We start from the raw sequence: 27,891 nt of genomic DNA, 5'->3' as shown, positions 1-27,891 counted from the left end.
AAACGCTTCATTCCAAGAAGGCCTAGAGTTGGGCGCTTGAAATCTAATCTTCCAAACGGTGTTAAGTCAAGGATTTATGTGCTATGAATGCCCTACGTATGTTGAACCTACGTAAAATCATGTTGTACCTGATAATATTAGCGGTAAGTCTAATGAATATGTAGCAGTGTTTATATTTGTAGAGATCGATAATTATGTACAATTGTTCATATATTGCCGAGCCGTACTTGAAACTTATTGCAGGTTTTATGAGACTTTTATGATTCTTCGACATTTTACAGGGACAGAAATTTTATGTGCTGTCAATTCTTATGAGAGTTGTCAGTGTCTAATTTCAATTTGTGGAATGCACTAAAAAACTTTGAAGATCCTCCAAGGAGTAAGGGGGTGGAAAGAGTTTATGGTTGTTTTGAGAAGCGGTCACATTATATGTTGTATTTTGTTGGTAGGTAGGTGAGGTCTTTTGTCTAACTTTTTAGAGATTTTTATCTAAGGTGAGGTCAGCGTTATAATGGCAGTGTTTGATTAGAAATTGTATTGCTATCCTTGTCTATCATTCAACAAAGCAAATAGCGCTATCTTTCTCTCGCTTTGATCTGTTGCCAGATCGTTTTTTCAACATTGTAAAAATATAATTAACAAAATATGTTATCTCAATTATGAGAATTCATTATGAAATTATTGAAAATTATATCTTCGTGAAATATAATTAATTATTTTGAACGAGAATGAACAGTTGATATTACATCAATAAACCTGTATCAGCTACCATTTTTGTAAGAATACAATAAATTAACAAGATATTAAATCTTGATTATCATTGAAAAATATAAATTTCTTGCTTGATAAAATATAATTGATTATTGAGAATGAACAGTTGATATTACATCAATTAACCGGTATCAGTAATCCTCCATAGAAAGCATTGACGGGACAGAGGATCGGCAACGTTGTTCTCCTATCTTTCCAAATTCTCCACTGCCATTATAACGTGAACCTCACATAGAACCTTCCACATTTGTGAGCTAATAGTATAATATAATATTATGTATTGGTGAGTTTATCGATTATCGATTAAACTTATCGATTTATCGATTTCAAGCTTCAATATTACTAGTTATTTAGTGTGGTCCACTTGAAAGCCTTGTGTCAAATAGCGTGCTCGGTGGACATGAGTTTATTCCACTGAATCCCATTATTTCATGCGTCTCTATTGAACACTATCTTCACTTTCAACATCTATTACTTGAGTTTGTCGCTCGTAGCTAATAAAATCAGTCTGAATCCGCATTGATTATTGTCAAGAAAATTGATGATGAAATTTATAATTTTCACTGAACTTCTCACTGTATTCAACAAATTCTATCATTTTTTACTAAATTGTATTATTTTGTGTGATTCTATCAATATTATTATCTTGACTTCAGATAGTGTTGCTGATGAGATGTGATATCTATCCATAATGCAAACACTGGGTTATTCTCCAGAATGGAAACTGTCAATCAAACGCCTATCTAACCTATTAACCAATTTTTACATGGCACAAATACTAGACACGTCACGTGACCTTAGGTAGTTGCAATCCTGGTCTTCTGATTGGCTCGCGGCAGTGAACGAGATCAATTAATCCGGATCAGTAAAGTGATCCGAACCTCCCATGAATACTATCACAATGCGGAACTTCCTAACAATATGGCGGATTTTTGCGCCATGGTACTAGCCGAGTTTCCATACTATATGCATACTGTGGCCCAGTGTTTTCATTATTACCTTGACTTGTAATAATATTATTATCCCATTTTTTCCAATTTTTATGATTCTCTGTGATTCAATTCTTCTCTATCTTGACTTGTGATGAAGATAATTTTATTATTTTTCTGTTGTAGGCCACCAAATCAGCCCGAAACCGTGCTCGGTGAATGGACTGGAGGGCACGTGCATGTTCGTCTGGGAGTGCATCAAGACTGAGGGCCGTCACGTGGGCATGTGTGTGGATGCGTTCATGTTTGGCAGCTGCTGCGCACACAACCTCACCGACAACCAGATAGCGCGTCTCCCGCCCGCCAGCGGAGGCGGTTCCGCCCCCCTGATAACACGGTTGCCGGCCGCCAGTGGAGGCGGCTCAGGCTCCGCCCCTCTGCAGCCGGCGCTGCTCTACTCGCCGCCTTCGCCGCCCCACAAGTCCCGCCCCCGGCCGAGGCCGGCTGCCGCCTCCGCGCCATCCTCGTCATCACAAGCGGTTGCAGCCGCTAATGCTGCCGCTGCTGCAGTTGCCGCTTCTAGTCACGACACACCTTCTTCCACTGAAAGGTCATTAGAATCATTTTTGGATATTATTATAAAATAAAAGCATAACGATTTAAGGCTGTGCAAAGGCTAAAAATAAACTTTCTACTCGTGATATTTTTCTAAGTTTTTCAATTTATATAATTATCATCAAGCTATCAAAATGAAAAAGTTTTTTCAGAAAAACATTTTTTTTCCGATCATCACTTTTCGAGATATGAGCGACTGAAGTTTGAATTTTTGGGACAGAAAATTTCAAATTCAGTACGATATAGATAAATCCATGAGATTCAGAGGATGGATTCTTCATAGTATTGTTGATCTAGTAAAACAAAACTTTTCTGAAAATATCAATTTTTGAAAAAGTTATTCAATTTACCAAAAATAACTCAACCAAAAGTTATTTCTGGTTATTTTTAGTAAATTGAATAATTATCTAAAAAATTGATATTTTCAGAAAAATTATGTTTAACTAGATCAACAATACCATGAAGAATCTATCCTCCAAATCTCATAGATCTATCTCTTACCGAATTTGAAATGTTCTGTCCCAAAAATTCAAACTTTAGGCGCTCATATCTCAAGAAGTGATGATCAGAAAAAATGTTTTTCTGAATTGAGTGTAAAAAGGTCATGAGAAAACTTGAGAATGCATGAGTTTAGCAAGTTAAACAAAATATGATAACTTTTTTTAAATAGTAATAAGACAACTTGACAATACACGAATTTGCAAAAAGTTACCAAGCTGAAAGAGAATACTTAATTTTGGTGAGAATATTGCATTTGTTTTCCACTCAAAATGTCCGCCCATTTAGGATCAAACTTTGTGGTTCCAATCATTAAAACTTATTTCAAATGTTCATCTGATAAGGAAGATTTGTATTTGGATTTAACAAACTTCATTTTTGAAAATGTCTGCTCACACTTGTAGGGAGATCCAATAAGAGAAAACATAGCTTGAGCATGGTTTTTTATGTTTTTAAAGTCTCTTTCTGGGAGAGAACTGTAAAATGGGAGTAGGTTACCTTCTTTGTGTGAATATATATTTTAAAAAATCTGTTACAATAACTCTTGGCGGGCCGGACAAAATCTATCCGCGAGCCGGATGTGGCCCGCGGGCCGTAGGTTGAAGAGTCCTGGTTTACAGCATCAGTGCTGTATATGATATTTTATACAGCATGAGGCTTTGTGATATTTCATTAAATTCGTCTCTTCTCTGACTATATTACAATATTTTAGAATAACAATAATCTATTTGTGAACAGGTGGAGCCACCACCAATACCGTCCATCACACGACAACATGGTCGACCCTCTTGCCTCCTCTGCCTCATCCTCATCATCCTCTTCCTCTTCCTCCAGCTACAACCACAAGCACAGCACACCCTTCGTCACCAAGGGCAAGCCGAAGCCCCACCACAGCAACCACTTCCACCACCAGAGTCGTCCTAACCACAGTCGACCTGTGCGTCCCGTTCCTATGACGTCATCATCATCCCCTCCCTCCACCTCATCTACCCCCTCCCCCACCACCAGGAGGCCAACGACAACTACAACGACAAGTCGTCCGACAACGACGACAACAACGACGACAACGACTAGTCGTCCGACAACCACCACTAAACGCACGTCGACGTCTCCGAAACCTCCACCGAGCACAACCACGGAGGCATCCACTACTGTGAAAGTGCCAACACCGAAACCACATAAAAAGCCGCCGGGCACTGTGCCGGCAAGCCGGGACAAAAAGAAATGTGAGTAGACAATTGTAAATTTGTTAGGTTAAGTCATGGAGGAAAAATAGCTCAAGTAGATATGCCATGGTATAGGGCGTTTATGTTCAAATATCCTATTATATTAAGCGAGCAAATTTGTATTTAAATATCTGGTTACTTTCATATCTGGCTATTTTTATATCTGGCTATTTATGTTTAACGGATCTCAAAAAACGGCTCTAACGATTTTCACGAAATTTGGAACACAGTAGGTTTATGATATAAAGATTCGATTGCACTAGGTCTCATCCTTGAGAAAACTCGCTGAACGACATTAAAAGGATAATTCATCCTTGGAAAACAGATGATAATTTCGTCGTCTCTCGATAACAGAAGATGTGTGTGCCTGTGTGGGAGAGAGACAGAATTATTTCCAGCTGTGTAATCATAATCAATCAGCGAGAAATTTTATCTAGCTAGACAATTTAATCAACATAATCTGTTTATTTGACTTGACATGATAATCCTCCTAAACTAGAGTATATCATAATTTCCAAAGTTGATCATCATTTGACAATTTTCAAGTGATTAGTGAGTGGTATTTTGTTATTCAAATTGGTTTGTATATAATCCAAATTATATTTTTTTGTTTTCAAATGCTTGAACAGAACATTGAACCTGAATTCAAGTGTATGGAACATTACCCACTTTCTGAACTATCTACAGTGTATAAATCAAAATTCGGGAAAGAAACAGTTTTGGGCTGTGCCTGTAGGTTCTTCCCCAATCATTTCAAAGAATTGTGTTCGGTTTTTTAAAAGTCAATGAATAAATAAATAGCGAGCGGATCTCGGTGCCCCGATATTTCAAATTTTAAATCATAGTCCTTGTAGTTATTTTTCTTGAGTACGATTCAAATTCTTTATTTTCTGTATAAATACAATAGCAAGAAATGTATGTATACCTCAGTCGTCATAAATAGAAATATACACATAGGTAAAATGTTTTTTAGAATTTTATTAATATTATAAAAGTCAGAAAAAGTCAGCCAGATAAAAACTCATTCAATGAGTAAAACATTGCTTCTACAACAAAATTTTCAAGTTTTTCCTTAACAAAGCATCATTATCAGTCGACTTCAAACTATCTGGTAATTTATTATAAATTTTAATACCAGTGACATTTATATCCCCTCCAGACAAGGCAAGACGATGTTGGGTAAGTAACAAATTGGTACCATGTCTTGTAGAATAATGGTGACTAGCTCCTAGCAAAACGATCACTATTCCTTCTTATATTATTTAACAGACCGATAAATGAGAAGGACATAGAATGTCATAATAACAAGTCTGCTAAAAGTCCCCCTACATGTATGATATACTGGGATTCCGATAGCACGCTTCTGTATTTTGAACACCTCATTGGAATAGGATGAGAACCCCCAAGCTTCCATTTTACATGACATCACCGATGCAAAACAGCCATGATAAACTGTAAGTAAATATTCTTTTTTCAATAGTGACTTCAATATTCTCAATGAGAAGCACCCTCTACTAAGTACAATTATACGATAAAACTAGCCGTAAGGCTCGCTTCGCCGTCTAGCCAGGGGGCTCCGCCCCCTGGACCCCCGACTGGATCGTCCAAAAATGAGATCAGTGGGCTCGCTTCGCTCGCCAGCATTTTTCATTTGGGCATAATAATTCATTCCATCAGAAAGTCAGAGTACTGAGAAAACGCAGAAAAGCTGAGAAAAACGCTGATTTTGAGCGTATCTTTGATGAAATATTAAAGTCACCTCATCACAAAATTTTTAGACCCTAGCTAAACCTCTGTACCAAATTTGAACGTTTACTATCTATTATTTGATGAAAGAGCTGAGAAAACGCAAAAAACCGCTAATTTTGGGCGTATCTTTGGCGTTATTTCAAATTCCTTCTAAAACAACATTATTACACCCCAGCTGAGCTTCTTTATTATTATTATTATTATTATATTATTATATTATTATATTATTATATTATTATTATTATTATTATATTTTTGTTGTGTGAAGCCACAAATTCTGAGCGGTGCTCAAGTGGCATACAACATGTCATTTTTAGAATGGAGTCACATGAATGCTCTAAGACACTCCTCAATGGTATAAGGACAAGCCTCTACCAGTGTCCTAATTATCTTTGAAACAAATAACTTATAGCTGCTACACAGCCTTATATCCTCGGGAATGCGATTAGAACACTTGAGTCCTGAATAATACGGTCCCTTTTCGAGAAGAGTCAGTCTATGGATAGGGAACTGGAATAATCCTGTATTTTTACCTCGTGTTTCATAAGTATGACAAATTCGGTTAGAATTGAAAATATTTTTGTTTTTGAACACAAACGAAACAATTTCCAGGAAGTATATTGCTGGAGCTGTAAGTAGTCGGAGTGCCTTGAATATGGTCTCACAGGAGAAAGATGGACCCACTCCCCCCAAAATCCGAAGTGCTTTTTTCTGCATTTTAAGTTTGTGTTCAAATGAATTCTTCCAGCCCCCCAAAACAAAATACTAAATCTAATGAGTGAAAGAAAATACCCATGGTAAACCTTTAGAACTGTCCTGAGATTTGAATTCGACTTAACAGTCCTCAGAGCAAAGAGAGCATAGTAAAGCCTTTTCTGGAGTTTCTCTATGTGACCATCCCATTTCAAGTTTGCCTGCAATTCAATCCCCAGGAACTTTGTCTTATCAGTAGCAGGACACTCCCATCCCACAATAGCTGGATCATTCTCATTACCTCTCATAGAGAACTTAATAAAATTTGTCTTGCTTAGATTAAGCCTCAAGGAATTATCATAAAACAATCCATTGAGCTGCTGCATGGCAATCTTAGCCTTCTCCACGACATCTTGATATTTGTTTCCTTCAAGTAAGATTGTTGTGTCGTCAGCATACAACACCAATTTACCATCAACATTGTAGGGCAAGTCGTTGATAAATATATTAAACAATGAAGGCCCAAGTATGGAGCCCTGAGGAACCCCTCGCATAACCAGCTGCCATTCAGAAAGAACCTGAGAGCCCTCACAATCATTTTTCATAGCCTGGTATCCATCCACAAGATAGGATCTCAAAAACACCTCTGCATGACCTCTAAATCCATAAAATTTAAGCTTACTTAAAAGGAGTTCATGATCGACCATCTCGAACGCCCTGGATAAGTCACAGAAGACACCCACAGCCCTCCATGACCCATCCAGAGCTCCCAACAAATCGGATATAACATCAAACGTGGCCGACTTAGTTGATGTAGTCTTTAGTAAATTTGAACATTTTCTGTTCATTTGTTCTTGATATCTTTGGCGTTATTTCTTATTCATTTTAACACAACATTATTACACCCTAGCTTAGCTTCTATACCAAATTTGAACATTTACTGTCTATTACTTGATGAAAGAACTGAGAAAACGCAAAAAACCGCTAATTTTGGGCGTATCTTTGGCGTTATTTCAAATCCCTTCTAACACATCCCTAGCTGAGCTTCTGTACTTAATTTGAACAATTTCTGTTCATTTGTTCTCGATAAATCTGAGAAAACGCTAAAAAAACGCTGGAAAAACGCAGATTTTGGGCGTATCTTTGACGTTATTGCAAATTCCTTCTAACACAACATTATTACACCATAGCTGAGCATCTGTACTAAATTTGAACATTTTCTGTTTATTTGTTCTCGATAAAGCTGAGAAAACGCAAAAAAAAAATCGCTGGAAAAACGCAGATTTTGGGCGTATCTTTGGAAAATTTTCCAAATCCGTTCTTAGTGCGCCTCTAAAGGGCCAACTGAACGTACCTACCAAATTTGAACGTTTTTGGTCCGGTAGATTTTTAGTTCTGTGAGTGAGTGAGTGAGTCAGTCAGTCAGTCAATCAGTGAGTGCCATTTCGCTTTTATATATAATATATATAGATAGATTATGTTATGAGATGTGGATTTCTGTTCATAAACTGATTTTCTTGCATTAGAGAAAGCCTTAAACAATCGTTCATGCCGTTAAGAGTAAGTTAAGTTTATTCCATATCTGTATTAGTTGGAGCTCAATATTTTATGCCGTTGAAAGCTTGCATAGAAAAACTATACGGATTGATAATAAAAATACCATAACTTATTTCTCCCAAACGGTAGTTAAGAGGAATAGGGCAATCAATTTCTGCACTTCATGTTTACAGAGAATATACTACTGTAGACTCTACCGTACCACACTATAAATACCTTATAAAGAAGCAGATAAATACTACGATAATGGGAAATAATAATTATGAGGATCTTACATGCATCCTTATGAATAATATACCTTCAGTCTATCGTTAGGTCCATGTTATAATGACAGTGGAGAAAGATAGGAGAAAAACGTTGCCGATCCTCTGTCTTGTCAATGCCCTCTATGGACGGTAGCTGATACAGGTTTGATGATGTAATATTAACGGTTCATTGTCGTTTAAAATAATCAATTATATTTTATTAAGCAAAAAATTATATTTTTCAATGATTTCATAATCAATTTTCATAATGAAGATTAAATATTTTGTTAGTTATATTTCTACATTGTTGGAAACGATCTGGCAACAGAGAAAACGAGAAAGAGATAGCGTTATCAGCTTTGTTGGATGATAGACAAGGATAGCACTACCATTATAACGTTGATCTCACTATATACTCTACCGTACATGTTAATCATCACTATAAATACCTTATAAAGAAACATAAATACAACTATAATAGAAAATAATTATGAGGATCTTACATGCATCCTTATAAATAATATTCCTTCGGTCTATATTGAAGTCCACGTTATAATGGCAGTGTTCAATTAGCAATGGTATTGCTGTCCTTGTCTATCATTCAACAAAGCGGATAGCAATATCTCTTTTTCGGTTTGCTCTGTTTCCAGATCGACTTTTAACAGTGTAGAATTGATAATTAATTAACAGAATATTTAATTAATTATGAAGATTCATTATGAAATTATTGAAATATATACTCACTTACTCCTTAGCTCTACAAGTCGCTACAACCCTTGGCCTCCCTCACAAAGCCTCTCCATCTCTCCCGATCGACTGCCTGCCTTTTCCAGTTTCGAACTCCAAGCGTTCTCAAATCATGCTCAACGTCATCTGTCCATCTATTTCTTGGTCTTCTTTTTCTTCCTTTATTGACCGATCGAAGTGAGGTCTAAGACTCAAGTCGACGGTTTGGCATTTCTCTTAATGTTCATATGTTTTTATGTTGTGCATTTACGGCGAAACGTGGTAATAGATTTTCATGAAATTTGACAGGTATGTTCCTTTTCAAATTGCGCGTCGACGTATATACAAGGTTTATGGAAATTTTGCATTTCAAGGATAATAAAAGGAAAAAGGAGCCTCCTTCATACGCCAATATTAGAGTGAAAATCAGACTATAGAATTATTCATCATAAATCAACTGTCTAGTGGACTATAATACTATCCGTTCAAAAACATCGAACATCTTGAAAATTTATCTTTCCATCAACGTTAGTAGACAGGTTGACTATAATACTACCCGTTCAAAAACATCGAACATCTTGAAAGTTGTATCTTCCCATCAACGTTGTAGACAGTTGCAGCCAGACCTGATAACAGCGCTCACACTCACATTCCGGGACGACACGTCACGGTACGATAGGACAGAAAGCTCTATATTTATATAGGATTTTTTCTAGACATTTTAAATTGATAAATTATTTATTAATTTTTGAGAAAACATAACAACAGGTCAATGTAACTTACTGAGCGCGAGGTCTACTGTTCACAGAACTACTAGTTATATATTCTTTCCCTCCATATACATTTGGCAATCCTTACATCACCCATTCTCAGCAAGTGCCCGATCCACCCAATTCTGCCAGCTTTAATAAATCGGACATTGAAAAATATATCTTCGTAAAATATAATTAATTATTTTAAACGAGAATGAACAGTTGATATTACATCAATAAACCTGTATCAGCTACCATCTATAGAAGGCATTGACAAGACAGATCGGCAACGTTGTTCTCCTATCTTTCTCCACTGTCATTATAACGTGGACCACACTCTTTACGATGTCAACTTTTATTACTTCTATTAACATCAATGAATCGGTATCAGCTACCATCTATAGAAGGCATTGATAAGACAGAGGATCGGCAATGTTGTTCTCCTATCTTTCTCCACAACCATTATAACTTGGACTTCACTATAGCAATTGATAAGTTGAGAATAAGTAGTGATCTAGAGTCATGTCTTCAGTGTTTTCTATTCAGTCCAGTTTAATTTATGAGTGGAATTTTTACTTTCACCTGGGATATAATGGTAATGTAGCGTGATTATTGCTCATTAAAAGTTGTATCAAATGCTGTATTCCTGAGCAACATTCCCGGTGTGACCTATTTATTACCAAAGTTATAAATAACGCTTCTTAATCTACATCAATCTACATCAGTCTCTTGGCTGTAAGTAGACGCTCCACCATAGTAATAAAAGTTGACTTTGTCTATAGTTAAGGTCCACGTTTTAATGGTAGAGGAGAAAGATAGGAGAACAACGTTGCCGATCCTCTGATTATCAATCATCTCAATCTATGCCTATTGAGAAATAATTCAATGCATGAAACTCCTTTGTATTATTTGTATTGAATGCTATAGTATCCAAATTTGTATTGTAATTGGTTTTGATGAATGAACTTTGATTTGATTTGACGTTTTAATAAATAACAATACTTCTTAAACCTTCGACAGTTATTATTTGAAAAATTAATAAGAAGAGGTTTCCCAATCCACCTAGTTGAGGTTATCAAGAGCTTGTATCATGGAACGACTATAATCTTGGATTGTTCAGGTTCATTGACACAGGAAATTTGCACCAATGTTGGCTTAAGACATGGTTGTCCGCTCTCTCCAACATTGTTCAATGTGTATGCTGATGATCTGTGTAGAAGTTGGAAGCAAAAGATACAAGGAGGCATCCAGATATCTCCTACAATGATTCTCAGTTCACTGTGGTTTGCTGATGACCAGGTAATCTTGCAAGAAACTGAGGATGATCTGCAGAGAGAATTATACCATCTGAATCTCCTCAGTGCTGAGTATGGTATGAAGATCTCATTCAGCAAAACGAAGGTGATGGCTTTCCAGGGAAAATATCCATTGAGATCTAAAATAGTCCTCGATAATAAAGTCCTGGAACAAGTATCACACTTCAAGTATTTGGGTTGTGATATAACCTATGGAATGGACCAAGACTTGAGTGTAAAATTGAATAGATTCTAATCCATTTGTGGAACAATAAATAGGAGAGAGACAGGTTATTGCTATTCCAACGCTCTTATATGGCTCTGAATCTTGGATACCTAGGAAGAAAGAATGGAGTAGGTTACAGGCTGCCGAAATGAGGTTTTTAAGAGCAGTAAAAGGGTGCACAAGGGAAGATAGGCTTCATAATGTTGATATAAGAAGCGAGCTCAACATAATCTCCATATGGCAGAAGATCGAAGAAAATCGGCAAAACTGGAAAGAGCATGTTGAAAGGATGGAGAGCGACAGGATTCCCAGGGCAGTCATGTTGTATAACCCGGTTGGAAGGATAAGTGTGGGCAGACCCCGTAAAAGATGGATGTGATTTTGAAGGTGAGTTTGAAGTCGGAACAGGCAATTTGCCTAATCCTTGTAGGAAGACGACGACGACTTCTTAAACTTGAAAGCCTACTGCACGAATCTACTCTACTAGTTCGAGACTGTTTTCATTAGCTAAGTATTGGTAGAGTAGAGTGAGAAGGCAAGTGGGGGAAGGCAAGTGGTAGAGTACTATCCCACGGTGCTATCCCACTCCACTCTACTAAAAACTAGTACTCTACCATGAACGTTTTCATTGGGAGTGTTCACAAGATAGTTGGTACTTGCCCAGGGAACTCTACCACTAACTCTACTAATGATAGCTAGGTTCAAGAGACTTATCGAAGACAAATAAAATATCTTTATGCTATTATCTTGTATTTTTCAGCTTGCGGAGTCTCACCTTTATTTCCTCGGCATGAAGTGAGGATAGTTGGAGGCAGGAATGCTCAATTCGGAGTGTGGCCTTGGCAGGTGAGACATATAGAAACTGGTCCACCTTTCATTTATTAATACATCCTGAAATCATTGCATTCCATCAGGAAAACGTATGACTTCAGTGTTTTTATATCACCCACCTCAAAAACATTGGTTTATCCACTAATAACCTAAACAATAAGAATTTTTCGCCACACTACAGAGAAAGCAGCTGTTTTCCAGTCCCTACGTAGATCTGACAGACATTGTTTGCAGACGACTCTCGTCTGACGTCAGAACAGGTTTCTTTCCGGCCTAGGCCGGAAAGAGTACCCTTTCCAGCCGCTAACATGGAACTAAGAAAGGTGATCAAAAAACAGCTGATCGAAAAACTTTTCATTATTTGTGTTCATTATTCAATAATTAAAACATTTATAATAATATCATCTTATTGTCATTTGAAAGAATAAAAAAGTATAAACTCAACCTTCCACATAATTGAACATCATCTTTTAGGTTATTTAGAAAAATCAGAATAAAAAATAAAAATACTTGGACAATTTCCTGATATTCAGATTACCTCAGATTTGCTAGAGCTATCACCTTCCAGTTCTTCTTTCGGAAGTGCTTAGTAAACAACTATTCTCATATATATATATTATATATATATATATATAATATATATATATATATTATATATATATATATATATATATACAGGGTGTTTCAGAAGTAGTGTCGAGAATTTTAGGGTATTGTACCTGGATGCTAGGAGACTACAAATGTCATATTTGAAGTGTCCAAAACTCAGCGGTTATCCTTATAGCTGCCATTTTGTTTTTTTCACTTAAAAATTTTTATCTCAAGAACGAAATGTTGTATTGATCTGAAATTTGGCATGAATATTTATGCTATAAAGACTCAACTATAAAAAATAAAAAAAATTTTTTCGTTGAAATTTTTCAAAATGGCGGCCATTTTAAATTTTTGATGGCGAATATCTCGAAAACCGTTCATTTTACAGAAAATTTACAAGAGACAAAAAAGTTGGCAAATTCTTTCACGATTCCAATGATACCTAATTTATTAAGATTGGTCGAAGAATAACAGAGAAATTAATTTTTTTCGTACTGCATGCATGACCACTTTTCACCATTTAAAGATCAATATTAATTTTTTTTATAATTTCATGAAAACCGTTCTTATTACAGAAATATAAAAGAATAACTTTCCTCCAATTTTATTTTACATTGAAAAATATTAATTTCACTCAAATCGGTTCACTGATACTAATGCAGCAATTGCTCAAAATGCCGTCCTTCAACTTGATTACACAGTCTGCACCTTTCAATCATGGACCGTCGAACTGCTATAAAAGCATTTTCATCATCTTGAATGGCACCTGCTGCAGCAACCACTCTTGCCACAAGGTCTTCTTCGTTTTCTACTGGCGTGCTGTAAACAAGGTCTTTCATATGGCCCCAGAAAAAAAAATCTAAAGGGTTGAGGTCAGGTGAACGTGCGGGCCACGGTACTGGTCCACCCCGCCCAATCCACCGCTGACGATAGGTCATGTTCAGAAAGTCCGTAACAACATTTCCGAAATGAGCAGGGGCACCATCATGTTGAAACCAAATATTATATCTGTTTGCAAGAGGCACATCTTCCAAAAGTTCTGGTAGTATGTCTCTTAAAAAAGTAATGTACGTGGGAGAATTCAGACGATTAGGAAGAATGTATGGTCCAATCACGCGATTACCTAAGATACCCGTCCAAACATTCAGCGAAAATCTATGCTGATAACCACGCACTTTGACCTCATGAGGATTGTCTAAGGCCCAGACGTGACTGTTGCGAGAGTTGAAGATTCCTTCTCTTGTAAAGCTGGACTCATCGGTAAATAACACATTTTCTAGAAAATTTGGTTGGATAATGTCTTGCTGAAGAAACCAACGGGCACAGTTTACTCTTGGCTCATAGTCGCGTTCAACCAATGAGTGAACTTTTTGAAAGCGGAAGGGGTGAAGTCTTTCCTTGTTTAGTACACGCCACACAGAAGAAGCACTTGAATTGATTTGCTTTGCAACTGCTCTCGTACTCGTTCTAGGATTGAAATCGAATTTCTGCAATACTTCCTCTTCAAAAGCAACATTTCGAACTGCTCGAGGCCTACCAGCAATTACCCTGTTCCGTTCAAATGAACCAACTTCTCTCAGCCGATTGTGAGTTCTTGTGAACACCTTGTCGGAAGGGAGACGGCGGTTTGGAAATGCAGCTGCATACATTCTTCTTGCTTCGGTCGCATTGCCAAGAGCTGCTCCATACATGAAGTGAATATCGGTGTACTCCAGCGAACTAAATTCCATTACAATAATTAAATATTTGTGTAGAAGCAACGTAAGAAAATATTGAAACTGGAAATTTAAGATAGAAATAAGACCAAGGAAACGTGAGACTAAGAAATAGGAAGCACTACATCTGGTTCTTTACTTTTAATGAAACAACAATACTTTTACAAGACAAACATTATCATCTGAAAACCATTGTAAAATCATCTGTTTGCCCATATGGAGCCATACCGAGTTTCAAAGCTTCATCTTAAATAAATCTGGAATTAAAAAATTAATATTGATCTTTAAATGGTGAAAAGTGGTCATGCATGCAGTACGAAAAAAATTAATTTCTCTGTTATTCTTCGACCAATCTTAATAAATTAGGTATCATTGGAATTGTGAAAAAATTTGCTAACTTTTTTGTCTCTTGTAAATTTTCTGTAAAATGGACGGTTTTCGAGATATTCGCCATCAAAGATTTAAAATGGCCGTCATTTTGAAAAATTTCAACGAAAAATTTTTTTTTATTTTTTATAGTTGAGTCTTTATAGCATAAATATTCATGCCAAATTTCAGATCAATACAACATTTCGTTCTTGAGATAAAAATTTTAAGTGAAGAAAACAAAATGGCAGCTATAAGGATAACCGCTGAGTTTTGGACACTTCAAATATGACATTTGTAGTCTCCTAGCATCCAGGTACAATACCCTAAAATTCTCGACACTACTTCTGAAACACCCTGTATATATATATTATATATATATATGTGTATATATATATATATGTTTTGGATGATTGTAGTCTTATCTTGAACATGTTATACTATTTTTTAATAATAATATACTGGAAATTGTTACTCACAGAATTGAATACAAATACTGACCACATTGAAAGAATAATTTTATTTCAGCTATTCTCAAAATATCAAAAAACATCATACAAGGCACTTTTAATAATTGATAATGAAACTTGAAAGAAATGGGATGGTCTCTTAAAAAATAACATATATGAATATTCGAAAATTAGGAACACAGTGCTGCCTGTAGGACGTGTCTATGTGTTTCTCTTCAACTCACGACTGAAACAATCAATGTAAACAGCATCTAGTATGTGCTATGTGGATTGTATTACCAAAGTTACCAACTGTAGGTACTGAACTTCCCAACTTTGTAAAATGAATGCCATCCTAATTATTACAAGAATAATTACTTGGCAGCACGGAGTGCTGCTACGCGCCCAAAGGAAGGTTAAGATGAAATATTTTGTTAATTAATTATCAATTCTACATTGTTGAAAGACGATCTGGCAACAGAGCAAAGCGAGAAAGAGATACTGCTATCCGCTTTGCGGAATGATAGACAAGGATAGCAATAGCTTTGCTTATCGAACACTGCCATTATAACGTGGACCTCACTACTTCCATAGCTGAATATTTATAGAAAAGCGTCAACGTTGTGTAAAAGCTGAAAGCTACACCAGAGGCTTGGTCGCATAAAAGCCTGTTAAATTTCAAACTTGATCAAAATCTTAAATGTAAATAAATTCACTCTTTCAAACTCTTATTTTTGCTTTCTAAGAAATTATCCTATGAGAGTGTTCCCTTGATATGTCGTGTTGGGTGAAATATCCCTGAAAAAAATTGCAATTTTGTTTATTTTAAATTTATTTTTGTTTTAGGTGTCAGTGAGGAGGGTGTCATTTTTCGGCACCTCTAGCACACACCGATGCGGAGGAGCTCTGCTCAATGAGCAGTGGATTGCAACGGCTGGACATTGTGTAGATGAGTGAGTTATCCAGACATTTTAAAAAATACTACTTATCATTCAATACAGAAAATATAACCATTAATCTTTGCCTTCTTCCACCAAAAACAAATAACAGTGTTCATCTACTTCACCATCCATGATGAACTGCTGGTTAATAATTCGTTTTTACTTTCCTTGCCCTGTTACCATAGGTAAGGAAAGAATTGCTTCCCGAAAAAAATTAAGGTACCCCAATTTCTAAATTTCTATACGTTTCAAAGCCCCCTGAGTCCAAAAAAGTTGTTTTTGTTATTGTTCTGTATGTGTGTATGTATGTATGTGTACACGATATTTCATCTCCCAATTAATGAAATGACTTGAAATTTGGAACTTAAGGTCCTTCCCCCATAAGGATCCGACACGAACAAATGCAATTCAAGATAGCGGCTAAAATGGCGAAAATTAGGTAAAAAACAGGGTTTTTCGTGATTTTCTCAGAAAAGGCTCCAACGATTTTGTTCAAATTTATACCTAAAATAGTCAATGATAAGCTCTATCAACTGCCACAAGTCCCATTTATATCTAAAATAGTCAATGATAAGTTCTATCAACTGCCACAAGTCCCATATCTGTAAAAATTCCAGGAGCTCCGCTCCATCTATGCAAAGTTCGATTTTAGATTCCCAATTATCAGGCTTACAATTTAAACAAAAAAATTCAAGTGGAAAAGATTGAGCATGGAAATCTCTACAATTAATGTTCAGTAACATTTTCACCTGAAATTGAAAATAAGCTCGAAATTCGAGAAAATTTTATTATCCAATTGCAAACTTTTGGCAACTGTTGATTCTATTAAATCATCCACTATGAAGAGATAGCAGACCTCTTGTGTCTCCAGTGTTATTGTCCTGTCACCAGCTGGCTTGAGTCTTTGAATAGGAGACTTGAGATGCGCGTGAACACTAGCGTTAGGTGATCAATTTTCATAACGGTAAGGATATTGTGTGAGTGCGCCACACCAGATTTTTTGTTTTGAGGGATACAAACTAACCGATTGAGATCTAAAATTAACTGATAACTCAACCCAACATTGGCTAAAGATTAGTATTTAAAATTAGAGTACTCTTATCGAAGATAAGCAAGCACTCTATACTACTTGCCGTTTGCACAGTGCCAGTTTTAAATTTCATCTTGAACTGGATTATATCTATATCAAGTATCATTTGTTATAATGTGATTCATTTTGAGTTCAAGCCCTCAATCATTTTAGTACAGTGCAGGTATGCATTTCTCTTGAAATATATTCGGATAAATTTGATTAATTAGCCTTCTAGAGGCGTAATGAACACAGCTTGTGAGGTATAGTATAGTCAATAATAATTCGTGTCATCCAAACTCATGTACCGCCACACATGTGACAGTCATGCTAAATCTTATCTTTCACTTTTGAAGCAGGTTAGCAAGGGAGAGAGACTGAGAGAAAGTGAGAGTTAGAATGAGATGGGATGAGAGAGTTGAGTGGAGTCTGAACTCACAAAGTTTATGCCATCTCATTTCATCATTAGCCTATTCATACGATCGTGTAGGCCTGTTCTAATAATCATCCTCCCAAGTTGTAAAAGTTGTAAAATGAATACTAATAATCTTGGCTAGTTCTAATAATCACCTTCACTATAGTGAGGTCCACGTTATAATGACAGTATTTGATCAACTTTGGTTTTACTATCCTTGTCTATCATTCGACATAGCCGGTGGTACTATCCTTTTCTAGGTCCAACACGATGCCAATTATGTTTTTGACAGTGTAGAAATATAATTAATTAATTCAGAGAATCGGCATCGCTATTCTTCTATCTTTATCCACTGCCATTTTAACGTGGACCTCACTATAGTATCTAATCTCTAATTAGTTGGTAATCTCAAGTTTCAGAATAGAGACTCAGGCCCGGTTGCACAAAAGCCGGTTAAATTTTAACCGTGATTAATTTCACGAGAAACAATCATAGGTCTTTTTACTTTCCTTGCCCTACTACCATAGGTAAGGAAAGTATTGCTTTCCAAAAAAAATTAAGGTACCCCAATTTCAAGTTTTCTATACGTTTCAAGGTCCCCTAAGTCCAAAAACATGATTTTTGGGTGTTGGTCTGTGTGTGTGTGTGTGTGTGTGTATGTGTGTGTGTGTGTGTGTATGTGTGTATGTGTGTATGTCTGTGAACACGATAACTCCATTCCTAATTAACCGATTGACTTGAAATTTTAAACTTAAGGTCCTTATACCAAGAGGACCCGACAATAAGAAATTCAATAAAATTCAATTCAAGATGGCGGAAAAAATGGCGGATAATTACTAAAAATCGATGTTTTTCACGATTTTCTCAAAAACGGCTCTAACGATTTTCTTTAAATTTATACCATGGATAGCTATTTATGAGCCCTATCAACTGACATAAGTCTCATTTCTGGGAAAATTGCAGGAGCTGCGTAATATTCTCGAGAAAAATGGCGGATAATTACTAAAAAAACATGTTTTTCACGGTTTTCTCGAAAACGGCTCTAACGATTTTCTTCAAATTCATACCATGGATAGCTATTTATAAGCCCTATCAACTGACATGAGTCTCATTCCTGGGAAAATTGCAGGAGCTCCGTAATATTTTTGAGAAAAATGGCGGATAATCCCTAAAAAACCATGTTTTTCACGGTTTTCTCGAAAACGGCTCTAACGACTTCCTTCAAATTTATACCATGGATAGCTATTTATAAGCCCTATCAACTGCCATGAGTCTCATCTCTGGGAAAATTGCAGGAGCTCCGTAATATTTTTGAGAAAAATGGCGGATAATCACTAAAAAACCATGTTTTTCACGGTTTTCTCGAAAACGGCTGTAACGATTTTCTTCAAATTTATTAAATGGATAGCTTTTTATCAGCTCTATCAACTGGTATGATTCTCCTCTCTGGGAAACTAATGGGGGGTCCACCCCATCCTTGAGAAATGGACTTAGTAACCTCCTTCTCGTGCATGAGGTAGGTAGGTAGCGCAGTTCATAAAAATAACACATAGTCGAGATATTTCATCTGTAGAACAGCTGTTTTGACGACTTTAAAAAAATTACGACTAAAAAAATAATCGTATTTCACAATTTACTCTAAGGAAAAAGTACTCTGAAAACAATAATTATATATACACATATACAGAAGTTTGATCGTAGTTTCAAATATGAGCAAGGAAAGTTGTGTGAGTGTACCACACCAGATTTTTGATAAAACGTCTTCTCTGATTGGTTCTAGTGAAATTAATCATGATCAAAATAAAACCGGCTTTTGTGCAACCGGCACTACAGTGTATAAATAAAATACATGTACTAAAATATTTTCTCGACCTTGAGGTTCTAGATGACATAATATAAGCACCACCTCAGTTTAAACTAAGATTGATCAGCTATTCGAGTAAACCTGGAATGTAACACATAAGCCTGGTTTTCACTAGTATAGTTAGTGGTCGAGTAACTCTTTTCACTACAATTGAGAATAGTAGGTAAAGTGTGTTGTATATTGAACAGAACTAACCTTAAAATTTCAATACTTTTTAATAAATTGACACTTAAACACTTTTTAACACAAACACGCACACATACAGACCAATACCCAAAAAACACTTTTTGGACTCAGGGGACCTTAAAACGTATAGAAATTTAGAAATTGGGGTACCTTAATTTTTTCGGAAAGCAATACTTCCCTTACCTATGGTAATATGACAAGGAAAGTAGAACTAGTACTCTACCAAGACTCTTCCTTGAACGTTTTCATTGAGAGAGTTCACATGATAGTTAGTACTTACCCAGGGAAATCTACTAATGAAAACCAGGCTATAGGCCTAGGCATACCGATTAATGGGGTGAACCTTCGTAAATAAATACAAATTTTTGATTTATGATTGATTGATTGATCGATTGATTGCAGCCTGATGAAATCGCAAATCCGCATCCGTGTGGGCGAGTACGACTTCTCGACGATGTCCGAGCCGTACCCGTTCGCCGAGCGTAGCGTGACGCGCAAAGTGGTTCACCCCAACTACAACTACTTCACCTATGAGTACGACCTGGCGTTGGTACGCCTTGACGCCGCCCTGGAGTTTGCTCCACACATTGCTCCAATCTGCCTGCCCGGCTCCGATGACCTGCTGATCGGGGAGAACGCCACTGTCACTGGGTGGGGTCGGCTCAGCGAGGGGGGCACGCTGCCGTCTGTCCTACAAGAGGTCAGTCAAATCAAATCAAATCTATTTATCTATCTACAGAGTTCAAATCAGAACTCTAGGGAGATAAATCACTCCCTATTTTTATACAGATATTCTTCTTCTTCTTCTTCTTCTTCTTCTTCTTCTTCTTCTTCTTCTTCTTCTTCTTCACTATGGTTAGTACATGGATTTCATCAATTTATTGTGTCTTTTTCAGAAGGATGTAAATTATTATTCATTAAAATGGTAAACTCCAGCTGCGCTCCCGCTGAAATAGACACAATCTGCTATGGGAAACAATGTAAACAAACTCTACAGAAAAGTTTTCTATCTGATGCTGACGTCACAATTTGGAGATATGACAGTAGATGTTGGCTTCATCGACTTCCAGTATGAATATACAATAGGCCGTGTCTATTCTATAACTGGTCTAAGGCTAACGTCTATAGAAGTTATTGACAAGATAGAGGATTGGCAACGTTGTTCTATCTTTCTCCACTGCCATTAAAACGTGGATCTCACTATATAGCATATAGGCCTATGAATTATTGAGCTGCTGAGAGGTGAGAGATAGTCGCAGAATCAAGTTTATTTACTAGTTTGAGCCTTGGGATCAATTTAGAGAAAATCTGAATGTGAGAATTCCTATAGTACGGTATTTATTTGAGCAGACAGTTTTGCCCCGATCCACATTTGATAGGTAATTTCATAGTATAACATCCTGCAGTATCAAATCTTCAAACGTAGAACAGTCTCATTATAAGTAACAGAGAATCTAGAGTATATGTTATTTACTGTCATGCTAATTGAGTGTGTAATTGAAGAATGTTGGAGTGACAGATAACCTAGCTACATTTGGACTGTTGTATAAATTAGAATTGAAACCGATTTGGGCGTTTTAGCCTGTGGTACTTTTCTGTAAGTTGTGTAACTCTGAATGATTGAATAAATAAATGAATGTTCTTGGATAACATGGAAACAAACTTGAGAAGCTCAATGGAAACGTTTGAATTCAATGAAAAACTACAAGACTTGACCTATTTCGGACTATGTGTAACCCTATCTAAATTTGGGAGAGGAATAGCACATGATTACCTCAATTTTCCTCTCCCTACCATTTTGATGATGTACTTATATTTCATGAATGCATGAATAATAAATCCTCAAATTGGTTATCAAGTTTTGAGGATAGTATTTATACATTTCTTATTTGTTCTGTGTTGTTTCCAAAACTTTATTAATTGTCTCCTTCCTCTTTTCAGGTGACTGTACCAATTGTGAGCAACGACAAATGTAAAAACATGTTCCTGAGAGCTGGACGCCACGAGTTCATTCCAGACATATTCATGTGCGCAGGGTTTGATGATGGAGGCAGGGACTCTTGCCAGGTACTATACCATCATAACATTTTTTGTCATAGTCATTCAATTTCAGCTGTTTTCCATGCATGAAATCAAGCCGGTAAACAGCTGTTTGCAGAACAAATAAACATATGATTCTCATTACAGCATACTCTACTGTAATGAAACCATATGTTTTCTTTACAGTCGAATATATCTCGAAATAGGAACAGCAAAACTGCTATAGTGTGGTCCACTTTATAATGGCAGTGAATGAAGATAGGAGAATAGCAATGCCGATTCTCTGCATTGATTAATTATATTTCTACACTGTCAAAAACATAATTATTGGCATCGTTGTGGACCTAGAAAAGGATAGTACCACCGGCTTTGTCAAATGATAGACAAGGATAGCAAAACCAAAGTTGAACAAATACTGTCATTATAACGTGGAACTCACTATACAAAAAACCACCTTCAACGCTCCAGGTGGAAGTTTGGTCAACTTCCACAAAACTCCTAACTCGGAATTTGCAAAACAGGTTATGTTTAGAGAATGCATGTGGTAACGTCATCACCAGTAGTGTAGTAAGTAATGTTTTATATTTCTCAATTATTATTCTTCTTTGGATTATTAGGAAAAAATAGAGTACGTTACTTGGATGTGAATGTCTTTTGCAGTGCTCAAATGAAAATCTAGTCTCGGCTAACGCCTCGAATAGAAACATCATTCTCGCCTGCAAAAGGCCCCTTCCCATCCTTGTTACGTAAGATGCTATTTTCTATCCATATACGCTATTGACAAGAATTTGAAAAACTTTGTTTTCCAGTCTGGGCACAGTTTTTGGACAGTTTCATTCATTGAATTTCCTTCTGCTATTTAGCTCTTTGATCAGTATTTGCAGTGGCAGAACTCTTTATAGTTCTATTCAAATAGCTTTCATTGGTTATTTGAATAAATTATTATCAATTTGGAAAAACCACAGATGACTAGTCTCCCATCACTAGATCTCCATGGGATAATCACAAGTTATGTATTAAGATGGTGATACATATTATTAATATAAAAATTATTTTTTTTATAAATTAATTTTATAAAAATTAATTTTTTATTAAAAATTGCTCATTCAGACAACAGGGTGGATAAGTTTATTAGGCTGAATAATCAATATTTGTCGAGAAGAGAACAAGGTAGACCAAGAATACGATGGGAAGATGAGATAAGGGATGATTTGATAAGTAAGGGTTATAGAGGATCGAGAGGATTTATAATGGATAGAAACGTTTGGAGGAATGTTGTGGAGGAGGCCAAAGCCCACAATGGGCTGTAGAGCTATAGTAAAAAGAAAATCAATATTTGAGAGAATAGCCTACAAAATAAATTACTCTTTTATTGATCCAATGATACAAAATTATTATATGATATAATTTGGGGGAGGAACAACAGGCACAGCCCAAAACTCTTCCTCCCCATAATTTTAATTCATTAAAATAGTCCAGAAAATAGACTGAGTCATTGTCAATATTGTATAACCGTTCCATAATTGAATAAAACCACAAATATGTTGTCAAATTCTACACTGTTGTTTTATTCAGTACACGACCAAGGTTTCGTGACCACACCGGTCACATTTTCAACTTCTAGTCAACTTGAAAATGTGACCGGTGTGAACACGAAGCTTTGGTCGTGTACTGAATAAAACAACAGTGTAGAATTTGGCAACATATTTGTGGTTTTATTCAATTCCAGAAAATGGGTTTTGTTCTCTTCACTTTATAAAATTTGTCTAATTTCTCACCATACACTTGAAACAATAAATTTGGAATTTAAAAATATGATATTACTTGAATAATTAAATGAATTTTATCTGTTTTAGGGTGATTCCGGGGGTCCACTGCAAGTAAGGGGGAGAGACGGCCGATTCTTCCTAGCAGGTATAATCAGTTGGGGCATAGGCTGCGCAGAAGCTAACTTGCCTGGTGTTTGTACGCGCATATCGAAATTCGTTCCCTGGATACTGGATGTTATGAACAACGATACGTCTGTCACGTGATAATGGACCATGACCAGTATGGAAACATATTCAATAATTCCTAAATCGCTCAATGAGATTCGAAATCGTCAGAATCGAGAAACATGGATTAAGGGTGGGTGTGTACAGAGAACGGTCATGCGTTCCAGAGAATACTAGAGTTCAATAGTTCCAGAGAACACTAGAGTTCAAGAGTTCCAGAGAACACTAGAGGTCAAGAGTTCCAGAGAACACTAGAGTTCAAGAGTTCCAGAGAACACTAGAGTTCAAGAGTTTCATAAATCGTATGAGAACGCTAGAACTCAAGAGTTTTAGAGATCAATGTCCTCCAAAGACCGCTTAGACCGCCCTATGTATACACACACCTTGAGGAGTTCTTGTCATGCCAAAGGCCTGTTCCATATCAGAGTCCTAACTATTGAGAGTACTACACGGTACTATACTGGGTGTTTCAAAAAGAATGACCCAATTTCAAACAGTTTTATTTATTTAAAAAAATGGTTTAGACAAACCAATTTTACATTAAATTATTCACAGAAGTATCAAGTTTATGATGATGTATTATAAGTGTCCTATGTGCCCTCCTTTTGAGGCTCGGACGACATCTACACCTTTTCCAACTGTATTTGAGAAAGTATTAATTGTAATTGAGAATAGAGAATAGTCATTTGTATTTGATAAAAACGTAAGATGTAAATGAGAATAGTCAATTGTATTTGAGAAGTCATCACTTGTAGTTGAGAATGGTAAATTTTATTTGAGAAAGTATCATTTCAATTTGAGAAAATACGATTTGAAATTGAGAAGTTGTCAGTTGTAATCGGGAAATTTAATATTTAAATAAAACATTTAGTTTTTGAATGAAAAATTATTCTCAAGCCACCAAAATCCATTGAAGAATTGCCGAATTGCTTGATCAAGAGATTCAATTGATTGATGATAAGGTTCAATTGCGCCTTGAACATAGAGAATTTAATCATCATCAAGTGCAATATTTTACAAAATGTTTGGAGACAAAAGTCGTGTTGCCAATACATAGATAGAAATGATATTCATTAATCATTCGTAAACAGTACAGGGGAAATAATTTCACCATTAAAAATATTAATTTCCCCCCATGCAAAGCCTATGGTAGTAATTGGAATACTGTGTACGTAGTACAGTATCCTTTCCTGCTCAAATCAAACCTGTACTGTAGGCTACAGAAGAGTCACGACATGTGAATTGGAAAATTTTCTCATTTTCAATTGATATCCTCTTATTTACATTTGACGATTTCTCAAATACAATTCACTACTCTCAATTACATGTGATGACTTCTTAAATACAATTGGCTATTCTCATTTACATCTGACATTCTCTCAATTACAAGTGACTATTCTCAAATACAATTGGTACTTTCTCAAATCAACTTGATAATTTCTCAAATAAAATTGGAAAAGGTGTAGACGGTAGCCAAATTCATCCCAGATTGTTCGCAAGATGTCTGTCTTCAGGGACTGTAGCTACTGCATCAGCTATCCTGGTTTTTAGCTCCTCAATATCAAGTGCTAAGGGAGGAATAAAGTTGAAGATCGTGTTTATGTTCCTTCCTTAGCACTTGATATAGAGCAGCTAAAAACCAGGATAACTGATGCAGTAGCTACAGTCTGAGAAGACATCTTGAGAACAGTCTAGGATGAATTTGGCTACCGTCTAGATGTCGTCCGAGCCACAAAAGGAGGGCACATAGAACACTTACAACACATCATCGTAAACTTGATACTTCTGGGAGTAATTTGATGTAAAATTGGTTTGTGTACACCATTTTTCAAATAAATATAACTGTTTAAATTGGGTAATTCTTTTTGAAACACCCGGTATTATCCACAATTGTGAGTAGCCTACTATTTTCTAACTATTTCCAACTATTGATAGTAAAAATAAAGTATTCTCACTTGTAATAACTGTCCTTGAATTTCCTGAGGAAAGCTCAGATAAAATTTGACTTTGTTATGGAACAGGTTCAAGATTGACGCAAGGTGAACGTTTTCTTGGACTATGGTGAGGTCCACGTTATAATGGAAGTGGAGGAAGTTAGGAGAACAACGTTCACGATCCTCTGTCTTGTCAATGTCTTCTAGAGACGGTAGCTGATACAGCTTTATTGATGTAATATATCTGTTAATTCTAGTTTGAAATAATCAATCATATTTTATTAAGCAATAAAATATTATATTATCCAATAATTTTATGATGAATTTTCATAATTAACACTATTACCGAAACCCTATTGTTATAACGCCAACCGAAACCCTGGGCCTGTGAGACCACCATAGTAAAGTAATGCATTTTCCAGCGTTTTTGTTAGGTAATGTTCATAAATATTGCTCTAAAATACACACAAGAATGTGAGATAGTAAAAACAATGCTTCTTATAAAAACTGTAATTTTATTTAATTATAAAAAACAAGAACATTATAAGAAGTTATTGTAAAATAAAAAACTAATACTTGAATCCTTGCTTGTATAAACAAAATCTGTTTTTACTTTGAACTTAAATTGAATAATTTTGTGTAATAAATGCAATAAACATGGGTAAAATAAAATTAATAGCCTAACTCAATCTTAAAATATACTTATCAATCTTAAAAGCTACCGTCTATAGAAGGCATTGACAAGACAAAGGATCGGCAACGTTGTTCTCCTATCTCCCTCCACTGCCATTATAACGTGTACCTCACTATAGTGTGTTTATTTGTATTGATAATTGAATAATTAGTTTACAATTAATGAATGTATGTGTGCGGTACTTAATGTCCTTTAATCTATTACTTAGCACTGCCAATTGTTTGCCAAATAAATTTGTTTGTATAGTCTAATAAGGAAACGAAGTTGTTGGATGGCCAGGTGAAGCGAAAGTTTTAGAAAAATATGAAGATAATTATCTACCGTGATCTTTTAGTGTTCATAATATTGTATAATCTAATACCGGGTTCACACTGAACAAATGTTCGACAAACATGTTTGGGCAAATTTTATTATGTTTGACAAACAATGTTTGCCCGTGACCAGTGTGTGGACGCGTCACCAAACACAATATTTGTAAGCACACTGATGCTTTTTATGTTTTACAGCAAACACTGAAAATGTTTGGAAAACAGTATTTTTTGTTTGACAAACAATGATTGTCCAAACTTTTTAAAATGTTTGTCACTGAGCCCCTCAACAAACTTGTTTGCCGAACATGTATGTCGAACATTTGTTCAGTGTGGATTCGGCTTAAGATATTTTCTAATACAAATTATGATTTATTAGTATTTGAATTTGAAACACAGTTCTATCATAGAGAAACAATAGCTTAAGAAACAATAGCTTAAGTAGATATCCCATGGTATAGGGCGTTTATGTCGCAACTTTTACTGTTATCTCAAGCCGATAGTCCACGTATTTCCTCCCAAAAAGCTGTGTGACGCTGGTAGAATCTCATATTGTGCCGTTCATACACTCTCACCCCAACAAAATAGTAAAAATCTACAATAATTGATAGTAATAGACTTGAGATAAAATTAAAAGTAGCGGATAACAGTAGTAGTAGATAACAGTAGTAAAACGCTCTATACCATGGGATATCTACTTACGCTATTGTTTCTCTATGGTTCTACTTCCTAGAGTCCTAGAGTTTCTATGTATGAGAAGAGAATTGAAATAAATTGATAAATATATAAATAAATAAAGAATAAATATATGTGAGGTAGGCTCAATTGTTTTTGCAGTGATTACATTTTGAAAAATATCATTACCGTATATTTATATCCAGTTTGTCAACATGATAACAAATAAGACAATCCACCAATATTAATCAAATTTCAATATTCTTAAGCAATTTTTATTTAAAAACAAATCGACCACTCTACAAAGATGAGAAATTGAAGGAGTTTAATTTTTCATTTCAGTTCAACCCTAAAGAGACACACTGGGTGTTTCACACCACAGGGATTTTTTTTCTGTTCTGCAGTTGACAATATCAAACAGATGGGAATTTATGCCCAGTCTAAATTAGGTTTTTAGTATTTTCAACTACTTTCCACCACTTCCAGTCAGTAATAGCATTCTACAAGGTCACCAGCTCATCTTGTTCTTCGTTT

At 35.8% G+C, this 27,891-nt stretch overlaps 1 protein-coding gene across 4 annotated transcripts in view; it reads left to right on the top strand.

The window, feature by feature from the left end:
• LOC111045189 (serine proteinase stubble) overlaps positions 1-24,302 on the top strand; it is a 312,932-nt gene extending 288,630 nt beyond the window's left edge. For 3 of the 4 annotated variants that reach the window (XM_039426137.1, XM_039426135.1, XM_039426136.1), the window contains 7 exons: positions 1,887-2,310; positions 3,552-4,039; positions 12,043-12,128; positions 16,084-16,190; positions 20,115-20,412; positions 21,654-21,779; positions 23,609-24,301. In XM_039426137.1, the coding sequence (XP_039282071.1) occupies positions 1,887-2,310; positions 3,552-4,039; positions 12,043-12,128; positions 16,084-16,190; positions 20,115-20,412; positions 21,654-21,779; positions 23,609-23,785 (1,706 nt within the window). In that variant the 3' untranslated portion in view covers positions 23,786-24,301. Of the gene's footprint in view, positions 1-1,886; positions 2,311-3,551; positions 4,040-12,042; positions 12,129-16,083; positions 16,191-20,114; positions 20,413-21,653; positions 21,780-23,608 lie in introns of all 4 variants that reach the window. The other variant, XM_039426134.1, reaches the window with a different exon arrangement.
• The last annotated feature ends 3,589 nt before the right edge of the window (positions 24,303-27,891 follow it).

This window comes from Nilaparvata lugens, chromosome 4, assembly GCF_014356525.2.
Source record: "Nilaparvata lugens isolate BPH chromosome 4, ASM1435652v1, whole genome shotgun sequence".
Classification (NCBI taxonomy): domain Eukaryota; kingdom Metazoa; phylum Arthropoda; class Insecta; order Hemiptera; family Delphacidae; genus Nilaparvata; species Nilaparvata lugens.
The sequence above is the reverse complement of the archived record's forward strand: the minus strand, read 5'-3'. Positions and strand labels throughout refer to the sequence as shown.